The 14506-nt window shown below is 36.6% G+C and overlaps 1 protein-coding gene across 1 annotated transcript in view; it reads right to left on the reverse strand.

The window, feature by feature from the left end:
• LOC126821981 (uncharacterized) overlaps positions 1-8927 on the reverse strand; it is a 15595-nt gene extending 6668 nt beyond the window's left edge. The window contains exon 1 of the mRNA XM_050550683.2: positions 8599-8927. Coding sequence (XP_050406640.1) covers positions 8599-8706 — 108 coding nt within the window. The 5' untranslated portion in view covers positions 8707-8927. The remainder of the gene's footprint in view (positions 1-8598) is intronic.
• Positions 8928-14506: the final 5579 nt, after the last annotated feature.

The raw sequence follows: 14506 nt of genomic DNA on the forward strand, positions 1-14506 counted from the left end.
GTCCTGCATCACTGACAAGGGGGAACCACGCCGGAAAATCTGGATGAACTTTCTCGGCCAATGCAGGGATCGAACACCCGACCTCCAGGCTAGCGAGCCAGCGTCTTACCCACTTAGCCACGTGATCCCCCAGGGTTTTGAAACAAGAATGTTGAAATTTAAAATAGCCCACAGACGGTAATTGTTTCATTGACTGTGGTAGTTTAATGAAAAAACCCTTGACCAAATATGGTATGATTTTATCAAACAAAATGATACATATAGAATGTAACAGCATTGCGATTTTATTAAATTCAAACCAGAAGGGGGAGGACATATTTTAATCTGGAAAATGTATTCCAAATATTTTCTGATGCACTTACAGTATATAACACAATAATTGAATAAACATAACAACAGAAAAGTTTCTTTTGCTTAAAGATGCAGTATGTAAGATTTAGATAAATGAATATTGTTATGGTGATAATTTCAGTCAAACTACTTTATTCTGGGTGTTTTGACAAGAAATAGCCTAATTGTGTAGAAGTTCCATCGCCACGATAATAAACTTAGTCTCGATTTTCAACCCTTCAATCAGCAGACTCCGTGCGTGGCGTCCATATTATTGTTTAACGAAAATCTGGCATGCAATGTATAATCCACTCAATACCTCGTCAGCTATCTGAGGTAATGAGCTTGTCATGTGAATCAAAGTCTAAATATTAATTTATATAAGATTTGAAGCCAGAGCAAGAAAGAAAGTACCTGCAATAGACAGACTTAGCTCCTACATAATTTATCTTTAAATGCTTTTAGACTCCATTAAACTAATTATTTAGCGAAAAAAAGAGATAAAATATCAAAATTTAATCTTTAATCTTTAACGCTTTAATTTTGGTCGTCGTAGACTAAATGAGAATTCTGGTTATGTCTGAGTTAGTGCTTGATATAGCGATTTTAATTCCAAACAATATTCATTTTTCCGGAACATTTCGATAGATTACACGACAGTTTTACGACTTTCTACCTCCATAACTGTTTTTTTTTTTTATTTTAAGCAAAACTAAATTTTCAATGAGAGAGAGAAATGGGGTTTAACGTCCACTCGACACAAACTAGGTCATTTCGGGACTAATATTATTTCAATAATTCGCTTGCGCGTAGGGGTCTTTAGTAGTGGGAGGAAACCGGAAGATCCGGAGAAACTCCACGAAGTTGGACAGGCGACCCTACTCCTTGTCACGTACAACTGTGGATTCGAAACCACACCAGTTGACTCAATGACAGGCCTTATGATACAGCGTGCATGTGCTAACCATTCGGCCATCCAACCCCCCTAATTTTTTAGTATACTATTCAAAAAAAGTAGGGGATATTTGATTTTGGGGGCATAATACTGAAATATGCAAATGACTACGAAAAAAGTCACTATAGAACCTAACAGAAGAAACATTTCCAGTTACATGTGACGCCCAAACGCACCAATAGCTACCGCATGGAATGCAGGTGATGCTTGGGATCATCATGGGGGTCCAACCCAAGATTTGCACGACTCTGACTTTGAATGTTACAGTCATTGTGGCATTGAATTCCAGGGTGGAAACATCAGTTTAATTGTTTTAGTGACCAGAAAACAAATTTTGATATGCGTCGGTTTACCCAAAATGAAAGGTTACGTGCCCTTGGCATGCTACAGATCGGCACAACACAGGCGGTTGTGGCGCGGACGATGAATGTTTCTCAGTCTGTCATAAGCAGGCTATGGTCCAGATACCGTGATACACAATCTGTACAGGACAGACCACGCTCAGGTCGACCAAGGGCGACAACTCAAGCCCAGGATCGATTTATCCGTACCTTGGCCTTGAGAAATCGTGTCATCACAGCAAATCAGATCAGCGCTCGTCTTCAAACAGACACTGGTGTGAGAGTGAGTGGCCAGACGATTCGGAATCGACTGCATAGGGGTCACCTTCGCGCCCGACGTCCTCGCGTGATCCCTTGTTTGAGAGATCATCACATTCAGGCAAGACGTCGTTGGTGTAGGGATCGTCAACACTGGGATAATCGACGCTGGAGCAATGTGATGTTTTCAGATGAGTCAAGGTTCACTGTTGATTTTTTGGACAGACGTAGGAGGGTGTGGCGTCGTCGAAACGAGCGCTTCCAAGACGTTAACGTCATCAGACATGATCGATTTGGGGGTGGTTCTGTTATGGTGTGGGGAGGCATCACTGTTGCTGGAAGAACGGCTTTACATGTTGTTACAGGGCGTGTTACAGGCCAGTACTACCGGGACAACATCTTGGCAGTCCATGTTGTGCCGTTCGCACGACGTCATGGCCGCCGTTTCATCTTCCGTCATGACAACGCAAGATGTCACAGGGCCAGGATCGTTACAGGTTACCTCCAACAACAGAACATCACCACATTACCTTGGCCAGCACTGAGTCCCGACCTCTCCCCCATCGAGCATGTCTGGGACATGCTTGGACAGAGGTTACGTCAACGTCAACAACGTCCTGCCAATGTCCAAGAACTTGCTGCTGCGTTGCAACAGGAATGGGACAATCTGGACCAAAATGACCTTAGACGTCTCATTAGGAGTATGCCACGTCGGATCAATGCTTGTTTGGCAAACAGAGGAGGATTTACCCGTTACTGACTTGGTTGTGATGCTGTGGTAACTTTGCTGTTTGACCCCGGGTATCATTTTACCCTTATAATGGCCAGTCTGTGCTTTACTTAGTCTAACGATCATTTGGAATAAATCGATGAATGTGAACTTCATTTCATTTTGTCATTTGTTTCTTCGTCAGTTTCATTAGGTGACTTTGATAACACTTAAAAATCAAATATCCCCTACTTTTTTGAATAGTATATAAGGCAAACATACCCATAAGCTATTGAGTGCAGTATATATTTAAATTACCGTGATAATTCATGGAGAGAAAAGCTATATAAACACACAAAAATATTCAAATCTTCAGAGCAGAAAAAGTAAAATAAATTAAGTATGCGTCAATTACATGTATGCTGACACGTGTATGTATGTAACATCATATCATATTACTGCATTAAATAGATAAATTTTATCTTTATTCCGCATTTTACTTATCTTTATGAAATAATTCACAATTTTAAATGCGAGTTCTAGATAACTAAAGATTTGTGTAATTTGTAGTAATAGAGTGTGACCGAATAGACCACGGTGCAGTCCAATGAATAGTCCATAGTATGAGCAAACGTGTGATTTTGCTATAGTCATAGTGTAGTGCAAACTATAAATTAATAGTCCATAGTTGGATCAAACGTGATTTTGCTTTAGTCATAGCGTAGTGCAAACTATAAATAGTCCATAGTATGAGCAAACTTGTGATTTTGCTATAGTCATAGTGTAGTTCAAACTATAAATAGTCCATAGTATGAGCAAACTTGTGATTTTGCTATAGTCATAGTGTAGTTCAAACTATAAATAGTCCATAGTTGGATCAAACGTGATTTTGCTTTAGTCATAGTGTAGTGCAAACTATAAATAGTCCATAGTATGAGCAAACGTGTCTTGTCTACGATATCACCTTAGGTGGAAGTGGACGTAAAACCCCAGAAACGAACGAACGAAAGCAAACGTGTGATTTTGCTATAATCCATAGTGTAGTGCAAACTATAAATAGTCCATAGTTGGATCAAACGTGATTTTGCTTTAGTTCATACAAACGGGATGGACGCAAAAGTTGCCAACACAACAAACCAGATTTTACTAATCGAATTACTTTCAGTGTGTAATACAGGCGAAAGATGGCGGGAGGGGGTGTCAGTCATTGATATTAGATTAAATTTACTATTCATTTATTATTTTATTCAAATAATTGTTATGTTTTAATTATTATTCATTTATTTATTTAATGTGCATGCATTGTTACACTACGCCATTTATTTATTGATCATTTTTGGGGTATTCATTTATTATTCATTCATTGTAATGCTACGCCAAGGCAATGTTATACGTTTAAGCAAGTTTTCTCGAGAGTTTTTTTTTTCCAAACCATAACAAACACGCATTTTAGTATTACTATACAAAAATACCTCAAGTGGTATCAGATGTTCCACAAGGTAAACATAACATGGCTCGTGCACGACAGCTGTCACTACTTAAAGCCTAACGAGGTTATGGAATTCAGAAGCAACTGAAATGGATAGACGATAGCCCCGTTACCAGAGGCCACCAGCGGAGTCAATTTCCAGGGTAATATCGAAACAGATTCGTTATAAATAGAAAATGGCTGCCTGGGAAAATCCGTTATCCTGGTGTAAAACTAATTAGTATAAGTATTTGTGTATATAATATTATAAAGGTTAAATACGTGAGATATTTGCTAGAATGTAAATATAGTATGTTATTTTTTGTGTATGTATGTCGTCGAGTATAACAACTATGTTAAAATTACGTATGTTTACCTATATTTGTATTGTCAACACATATGTTAAATACATTATGTTACACTGGGCGTTTTCCCTCAAGGGCGTATCATTGATGGGTTGAGATAACTGATTTAAATCATAATGAAGAAATATTTGCCCTTGCAGTAAAAATCTTCCCATCGTTCGTATGTACATTATTTACTGAGTATTGTTTGTTATGAATTATGTTAACATAGTAGCCTACACTGCCTGCACTTTATAATTTTCAGCACACCTATCGGATTCGAACCCGGTACGTGAACGTGGTGAAGAGTAGGTGGGAATGTACATGTTAGTCTTAAAAGTATTGTGTTGCAGAGACGTGAAACCCCACAATTCCAGCTATCAGATAGGATTATTTACATTTAAAAGGACATTATGAAAGAACTAAATCTGCCTATTGTGGGTCTTTCTTTAAGCCTGAAATGTTATATAAATTATTAACTTACCAAGACCATAATCAACTCTCGGTGCCATCAGATGGCTACGATATAAGTAGATTTAAATACGTTTTGTGGTCGATGCGGTTCCCGTTAAAATGGATATCGTAACAACGGTAGTAATGACAATCTGGCTAGACTATTTGTATGGCCGATATCTGGGCTCAGATTTAAGTAATTTGACTGAAATTTTCAGCATATTCTCTTTTCATTTTCTAGTTTTTACACTATTATAGAGAGAACTGTTACCTCTTTATCTTATCTTACCTAATTCCGCTTTAAAATATAGCAGTGGGGTTTAAGTGTACGAGCAAGATTCATTCTATATTATATGGGTGTAATTTCCTATGCCACCCGAACCCAACCCTAAATGCACCATCGTAGAAATTCCGAATACAAGTCATAAGAAGTCTGTGTCAAGAATTGTGCACTTATGTAAACCTATGTCCGTAATTTCCTTTGATCTTCAGAGTTAATTAGAATTCGCAAGACATATTTACTGAGTACAAGGTTATTATGTCGTTTAACTTTATTCATTGTGTAGCATTAGTTGGCTTCGAATATTCGCGTCTTTATATTGCATGTTCGCTTTCGATATACTAATGAAACACGAAGGAATAGATGTGAAAATCAGAATAATGTCGCATCTTCACATAAAGGTACAAACAAAAAATCGCCGTTTCCGGTCAGCATACCGCTGAAGAAAATGAACTAAAATTGTGTTTAATTGTTTAAAGGGCGCATGGCTCTATTTTTTGGAACTATTTAATGGTTCTTAAATCACATATTAATGTAATATGAGTGTATATAAACTGATTTATATTCAATTTTTAAAAAAAAAAATGTAATTTCTAATTTTATGTTCGGTGAAATACGTGAATAATACAAACTGAACGACAGTCGTTTACGTCTGCTTCGTCCGTTCTAAAGGGATTTTTTATATTATTTTATCATTTGTGAATCATTCATTACTATTTACTGTCGCATTGTAATTTAGGATATGTTTTTCTTTGTTCATTGATTTTGCGAACGAAACCATACGGAACAAGACTCGTGTCTTTAATTTCGAATATTGAAAATATTGAGTTAGAGATTTGGCTCCTTTAATGTCCTACTGTTCTGATCCATTCGGGTTAATGAAAACGAGAGACTTCAAGGTAAGGAGCCGGGGCCTTCATCACTGAGCCACAGTGGCTCCCATTCCACTGCAGATAACATCTATTTTGTGTTTGTTTATGTGACGGTTCATATATCAGAGTAATATAGCACCTCTGTTTTCTTTTACCTCGGATTATACCCACATGTTTTACCACTTTGACATAATCCCGGAAATCATTATCCCTTAAACACTGTATATAACTCCAAAATCAGTTACCGGAAACATAGCTAAGAAGATGGTCTGTTTGCTTGTGTTGTGAGTTATTCAGGTAACGAGTGGTATTATGAATGTAAGTAAAGTGAGTTATTTGGGTAATTGGTATTTACTGATGAATAATGGAGACATTCCAAGAGCTTTACAGTTGAATTCAACTGACGGGTGGTATATAGGTAATAAATGAAAGCCATTAGACATTTACCAAAATACCTATCTTCTTTATATACATTATCATATATTTACAAATAGTTTTGGCTAGTGTTAGCCTCCAGCATGAAACTATCTTACTTACGTTGTTGTACTTTCTTCTGAAGATCATTTGAAAGTAAGACACAACACTTTACTTTTAATACAACATTATATTTTTAACACAACATTTTATTTTTAACACAACATTTTATTTTATTTGTAACACAACCTTTTATTTTTAATAAAACCAGCTTGGATCAGCTTTGTTTACGAATTCGAAATGGTTTTGAGTTTTTATTTTATAATTATGGAAAAGAAATCATTGTATCAGTCTTTATGAATTAAATGTTGGACAAGTCTCACAGATCTGTGTCTGAATGTTTTTCATTGCTAGAATTGCTGCAGGTATGTATAGGTGTACATGCAATGACTATCTGTGATTTCACCTAGGTTGGAAGCGGACGTTAAATAAAACATTGCAAAAAAATAGTGCAGCGGTATTGTAATACCAAAATAAAGACTAAGCGTTAGCTTTGCAATGGTTGTCTGTGATAAGGCCTAAGTTGGAAGCGGACGTTAAATAAAATATGACGTGGATACATTGCAAAAAATAGTGCAGCGGCATTTAATTGTTCATGTAATACCAAAATGACGTCTACGCATTAGTTTTGCCAAAAGGTATTATCTATCATATATATAATGACCTAGTGCCTATGTCACGGCATAGGTCAGGTCAGTAAAGGTTAGAGCTAAATGGTCTGCATTAAAACATGATTCCTAATAGGTTTACGTGCGAGAAAATGGTACGAAGAGCCAACAATTTGTTAGATCATTTGGCACAATACAGTCACATTGTGTTTCATTTTCATTCTGTTAGATCATAATATCAAACGTTGAATAAGTTTCCAACATCTACCCCGCACTTCTGAATTTATTAGATATTTGATCTTTTGTTGAAAAATCACTTTAAATATACATGTAAACGTTTGTTAAGAGATTTGGTTTTAGCATGTGGGTGTTACATATTAAGAGATCGGGATGTATATAAGTATCTGTTTGATATGTAAACTAATTAATATAAATAACACGCGGCAAGTGTCTAGTAATTTGAATATGTATATAATGGTGTTCTTGTTTTACATTAATCAAGTATAAGTAATTATAGTAGAAGTTTATATAGAGTGGTTTGGCTTACGTCTTTAGTGTTTGAATATTATGAAAGAATGTCGTCATTGTGACTGACAATTCTTTTATAAATCTAGCTCCTATTTCGGCTTCGGCTTCATTTTATTGTGAGTAGTGGTGGTTTTCATACAGTAGGCGTTACATGCTGAATTATATAGACACGAAAAATTGCTGTAATTAGTTTATGGACAATTCTTAGATAAAAGACTTAATTTCAGTTTCTGAAATCCAAGGGAAAGTCCGCGCTCAATCGCTCAGTTTAGCTGCAAGTAATGGGCTATGCTCACTTGATACTTATTTAAAATTTTATTTACATTTAATAGTAAGTTTGGTTACATGTTACATTTGTATACGGATATAGTCCCAGTGTGTAATTATCGATATGGGGTATAAATGCACACATACAAGTAGATAGGAAAATGAATACAACATTATCAAACGACCTTTTGTTCCCTAGCTTGTTATGTATATACAAAAGTTAAAAATTGAACGAAATGCAAGGAAGCGGGGATTACCGTTCTACCTTTCGGTACCAAATATAAACAACCGACTTAAATGATTGTATTTCTTTTCATTTGTTCATTAATACTATATTTTTCAAAAAATAAAATACAAAAATCATTTTACGTATAGCCAAGTTTAGCACATCTTTTCTGTTAATCATCAGCTAGTGCGGCGTCTTCTTTAGTGCAAATAAAAGAAGAAGTCGTTATATACACGCCTAACAAGGACAGGTGTATAGTCATTCGAATGGGACGAAAAACCGAGGTCCCGTGTATACATTGGCGTGCACGTAAAAGATCGCTTGACAGTTGGAATTCGATATAAGAGTAAGCCATAGTGCCGTTGCCCGGGCAAAATTTCCCTTATAGCACACTGTATGACGTATGCCCGTCTTCATTTCGGAGCAGAACAACAGGACGTTAAACCCCATTTCATTTCATTTCGTAATATAAAATATATAGTTACCTGTGGTTGACAACAGTTCTGACATCTTGTACATCCAGTCATTCCATTTATACTCTCAAATATAGCTATCACCATGGTTATCACTTCAATACCATTCCTAGACAACATGGCATCATCGTTTTATACAATCGTCTTTCAACAGTTTAACATCCAATGTCAAAATTTTAGCTCTTTATCCTCAAAGACGTCGACGTTGTCTTCCAAAACAAAGTCATAAACACAATTAAATTTCCCAATTCTATTTTATTTTTTCATATCATCGGTTGAATCACTCTCATCTAATCGATAATGGTCGCTTTATATCATAATCGCTAAAATGATTAATTCATTTAATCTAATCGATAATGGTCGCTTTATATCATAATCGCTAAAATGATTAATTCATTTAATCCGTTATCTAAATTGATCTTTCCACTAATTTAAAACAAATCTCACTAAATCATAATCACAAAAAAATTAATTCCCTTGCGAGAGTTTCACAAATTTCACGTCTTCCCAAGATTTCTGGCTGTAATCGACAACACTGACTAACCACGTCCAACGGACTAGAAAATCACTTCGGTTACATATATAACCTGAATATGACACCCAAATTTTACAAGTAAGTAGAGAGGGTAATTAATTAAACATGTCGACTCATAGAAAACCACACATTTCAAGTTGTTCCACTATTTCTGATGTGATACTTGTACATAATTTCCTTTTTAACACACTAATAATAGACAGCTATCTAATTCATGGAACTAATTCGCTGAACTTTCAAAACCTTTTACACTGCAATAAAGAGATATAGAAATGGGGTTTAACGTCCACTCGATACAAACTACGCTATTACGGGACTGACATGATAATGATACAATTTATTTCAAGAATAAGCTTGTGCTTAGTGTTCTTTGTTTAGCAGTAGGGTTAAACCGTGGACCCGCGGGGACCCGGAGAAAACCCACGAGGTTGGGCAGGCCATTTGACTCAATAACAGTCACCCCCCCCCCATCCTACACTGCAGTAAAGAGAGTGTTGACAAACGAGACCTAATCTTCTTTGCTTTAGAAATGTCAAGGGTTCTTTCACGTGCACTCCAAAATGTATACCGATGAACCTCGGTTTGTCCTCCCATCTGAACTGGTCAGAGTCGTAGGTGCTACCCCTGATATGTTGAAGCTGGCTTGAACAATCCCGAGGTCCCTCTCGACCCCCACCCGGGGTTCTTCCGATGTTCAAATAACGTACACTGGGTTTCCAAATAAAGCTAAAGATCCAAAGTCAAATGTTTTTGGCGCCATTTCCTTAGAATACATAATATTTGTCTTTGTATCTTTTAAGCGACCAAATAAAAATTTAACGGACGATCAATTGAATGCACGTTCCCCATAAAGAACAAACCATTAATTTAATCTCCTAAAATTACCACTAGAACCATTAATAAACTCACCCACAATTTAATTTGTATTTGACAGCACTGTATAAATTCTGGATAATAAACAGACACTTACATATGCACGTACATCACACCAACATATTATTGTGTATGTAACACACACGTACTCTGTGCTATAATCACATGGTATGTTAATATATATTATAATTACACTACCATGTATTACACCTGCATGTCATTACATTAATATATCTACATCAATGCCAATCACTAAATGATAAAACAAATATACAAAAAACGTAATGGAAGGAAATGATGTTTAACGTCCTGCTGTTCTGAACCAACCCGGATAATGACGGCGGATACAAAAATTGTATTATCACTAACTCTATCTGTAAAAAAGAGGCGGAGTTAACGTTTCACTAACACAAAACTTTGGTTATTTTAAGACTAATAGACGTTCATTGTCTTATTTCTATTGTTACTGGTTTGAAAAAATAAAAAAAAAGACCGGCTGATCACGATAACACTAACTGTAAGAAAGGGGCGGGGTTAAAATCTCGTTAACATTAAAACTTCCGGGGGGGGGGGAATGGCCTAGTGGTCTAGGGTGTCGCGCTTCGACCTCTAGCTTGTGGTCCCTGGTGTGAGCGTAGGTGACTTGGAGATAGGGGGCGCTTTCACAACCTCGTGGGTTTACTCCGGGTACTCCGGTTTTCCTCCCACAGATAATAAAAATGAAAATAAGACAACTTATGCGATATCACCTACGGTGGAAGCGGACGTTAAAGTCTAAGAACAACAACACAACGAAACTACAGGCGTTCGGTTTTTTCTTTCTAAAGTTACGTGTGCAATGCTATAACGGGTGATAATATTTCTGCTTACTAATCTTCCAGTTCAAACTACAATGAGTTATTTTACGTGCACTACAAGTAATTCACGTGAGTTCAATATTTCGAAAGACTGGACTTGCCTTAGAAATCTTTTGGGATTATTTTTGGTGAAAGTATCAAAACCAAAAATAAAATTTCAGGGAATATTTAAAATACTAAGTGAAGTGCTTTACGGCGTTATCCCAATAAACATCAAACATTTTCAATTTACCTTTCTTTCCATTTATGTTTTTCTGATCTAGAGTGGCACTGATTAATATCTATCACCTAGCAATCTGTCTTAGTGAAAGTCACTCACTAAATTTAAATCTGTCTATTGCAGCAGGTATTTCTTTTGGCTTCAAATGTTATTTTAATTATCATTTAGACATTTATTCACATGCCAAGCCTCTGATCAACTCTCTAGAACATCGGATGGCCGAGATGTAAATAGATTTGAACACCCGCGAGATTTTAATATTTCACGCTATAAACTACCGTTGCTACGATAATAAACGATCTACGCTACAACTTCAAATGGTAATTTGAATAAAATTTTCAATATATTCATTTTTCATTATATTATATATAACAAGAACGGCCAGCTCTTTATCTAAATCGTGCATCATCCATCTTTAATGAGCAAGATAAGCAAATATGTAATTTTCAGACTGGTTTCTCAATTTCTATATGGAGCCTGGCAAGCAAACTAGTCCTTCGGGTGGGGTGACAAAAATGGCAAAAGCCGAGGTTCTGTTTTTACCATTGGCAGCGCATTAAACATTCCCTGACAGACGGGATCCGAAATATAGATAGGTCGTAAGGCTGCCAGTCACGGCAATATGACCCTAATAGCATTCGTCAAGGTGTAGGCCGGTTGGAGCATAAAAGTAAGACGTTTAACCCAATATCATTTAATTCCATTTCTCCATTAAAACCAGAGTGCATTATATAAACCTTACTTAAAAAAATAACAATCTTCAGTTAAGAAAGTAATTCAGAATATTCCTCAGATATCAGTTCTGGTTCTTAAGATAATGTCTTCATTGCTTTACAAAAAACATTAGCATTTTATCATCGTTTATCTAGCATTCGCATGCAACAATGTTTTTTTCGGGATTGGATAGGTTTTATTTTGATCAAGAGCACGCTAAACGTAGATAATAAAAAGACTATACTCACAAGACTTGCAGGATCTATTCTACACAATATAATGTATGTGTTACTGTACGGGTCTAAGATATCTGTTAAAATGCACTCAACTCGTCTTACGTGAACTTACATCCCGACTCAAGGCTTTTACTTAAAATTAATTTATAGATATATCTGTGGTAAGCAGTGTTAGCACGCGCCGTGTATGTATATATATATATGAGGCGTTGTTCTACCTATGTTGTTAACGAGAAGCAAACCACACATTTACTTTTATATGACAGTTTTAAGTAGAATAACAGATTATACTAATTTCCTGTATCCAAACTCTTTTTTTCAAAGGCTTACCTTTTTTATCTCTCAGAAAACCAGGTAGATGGGGCGAATAAAAGAGATTGGACTTTAAACGCCAACAGTATGAGTATTAAATTTAAAGGATTGGTAAGCCTTGGGGCGCAGACGGGTGGAACTGAGAAAACTGGATTTTTGTTTTAGTTACCCGATGTTGAAAGTCACCATATATTTCTATTTTACACAAAGCCGTCTTTATCATAAGTAAATGGTAGATAGGCTACAGTACCCAAGAGACAAATGAAATGAAATGGGGTTTAACGTCTTACTGTTCTGCTCCTACTGGGCTAATGAAGGCGGGCATACGCCATACAGTGTGCTATGAGGGAAATTTTACCCAGGCAGCGGCACTATGGCCTACTCTTATGTCGAATTCCAACTGCCAAGGGATCTTTATGTATATAGACTATAGACAGCTGTCCTTGTCAGACCTTCCGTCCTGCACCACTGACAAGTGGAAACAACGTTCGGAAATCTCGATGAACTTTCTCGGGAAATGCAGGGATCGAACACGCGACCTCCAGGCTAGCTAGCAAGTTAGTATACCTGATAATAACAAATAAAATAGTATATAAATACATGTACATAAGAAAAACAACCCAAAGATTTACACTAGCTGAGTGGTCCATCATGTAACATAGTAAAACTAATTCGCGATTGTTATAAAAAATGTTCCATACGAAAACAGGGAACCAAACAGATGTGTAACTGATGCTCTTTCACTCCGAATCACATGAACAAGGAATCGGGTATCGGATACCGGGTGAAACTGCATCACGGGACGTCAATTATTACAACAAAACGGAGAAATCAAAGAGAGAGAGAGAGAGAGAGAGAGAGAGAGAGATGGGGTTTAACGTCCACTCGACACAAACTAGGTCATTTTGGGACTAACATATGGTTTAATTTTATTTCAATAATATGGTTTAATTTTATTTCAATAATACGCTTGCGCGTAGGGTCTTTAGCAGTGGGAGGAAACCGGAGGACCCGGAGAAAACCCACGAGGATGGACAGGCGACCCTACTCCTTGTCACGTACAACCGGGGATTCGAAACCACGCCAGTTGACTCAATGACAGGTCTTATGATACAGCACGCACATGCTAACCATTCGGCCATCTAACCCCCCGAGAAATCAAAGAAAGGAAAATGTGCAGATGCCTATTTATGTTAAATTACATACCAGTTCATAAATGACGTATTTCTCAGAATGACTGTAGAAAATGTTTCAGATATGGTCATTAAAAAAAAGTCAATTTTCAGGTATAACCAGTTTCTTACAACTGCGAAATATCTCCTGTAAATTTACAATATTATATTATGATTACTACTTACTGCAAAATTTTAGAGGTTTTTCGGTAAAAGGATTTTAAGACGTTGACAGATTGTTCTATATTAGAAATAGCATCTTTTCAAATGTTTTTTTTTTTTTTTTTGATTGACACCACGCCCCTTTACATTTTATTTTTCATATTTAACTCAACAAAACGTTTTCACGTGGAACTGCTGCAACACCTCTCTCCCCTCCCCACCTTTCAAGTGCTGATCCAGGAACATCAAAATCTGTCAGATTTAACGTCAACTCAACACAAACTATGTCATTTTGGGACTAACATATAATTCAATTCTCTTTCAATAATTCGCTTGGGCGTACGGTACGGGAGAAACCCCACCAAGTTGGACAGGCGACCCTACTCCTTGTCACGTACAAGCGGAGGATCGAATTAACCACACCACTTGACTCAATGACAGACCCTACGATCTAACGAGCACGCGTTCAACCATTCAGCCCCGGCCCCTCTCGCTCTCATGAAAGTGACTTTTACCCATCTGATAAATTTTAAATAAGTATTTTGTTATTGTTACTTAGCTACTTTTATAAAATGGGAATATAGATCCGCGTTTACTCTTTAACCTACATTGTATTCCCCACCACAGTCCCTTTGCGAATATTATACGGTACGCAACTGGAATGTTCTAATCAATTTCAGCAGAATGTATCTTCTGAGTTATTCAACAGTTTCAAATTTCACTATTTTAAACATCTGCTACTTCTATTTTAAAATCCTATAAATCAGGAAGTCTTCAAGTTTTAGACAAAGCAAAACGTCTTATCTCTTGAAATGTCTTATATAGTACGTCTCTTAAAT

This window comes from Patella vulgata, chromosome 5, assembly GCF_932274485.2.
Source record: "Patella vulgata chromosome 5, xgPatVulg1.2, whole genome shotgun sequence".
Lineage (NCBI taxonomy): Eukaryota > Metazoa > Mollusca > Gastropoda > Patellidae > Patella > Patella vulgata.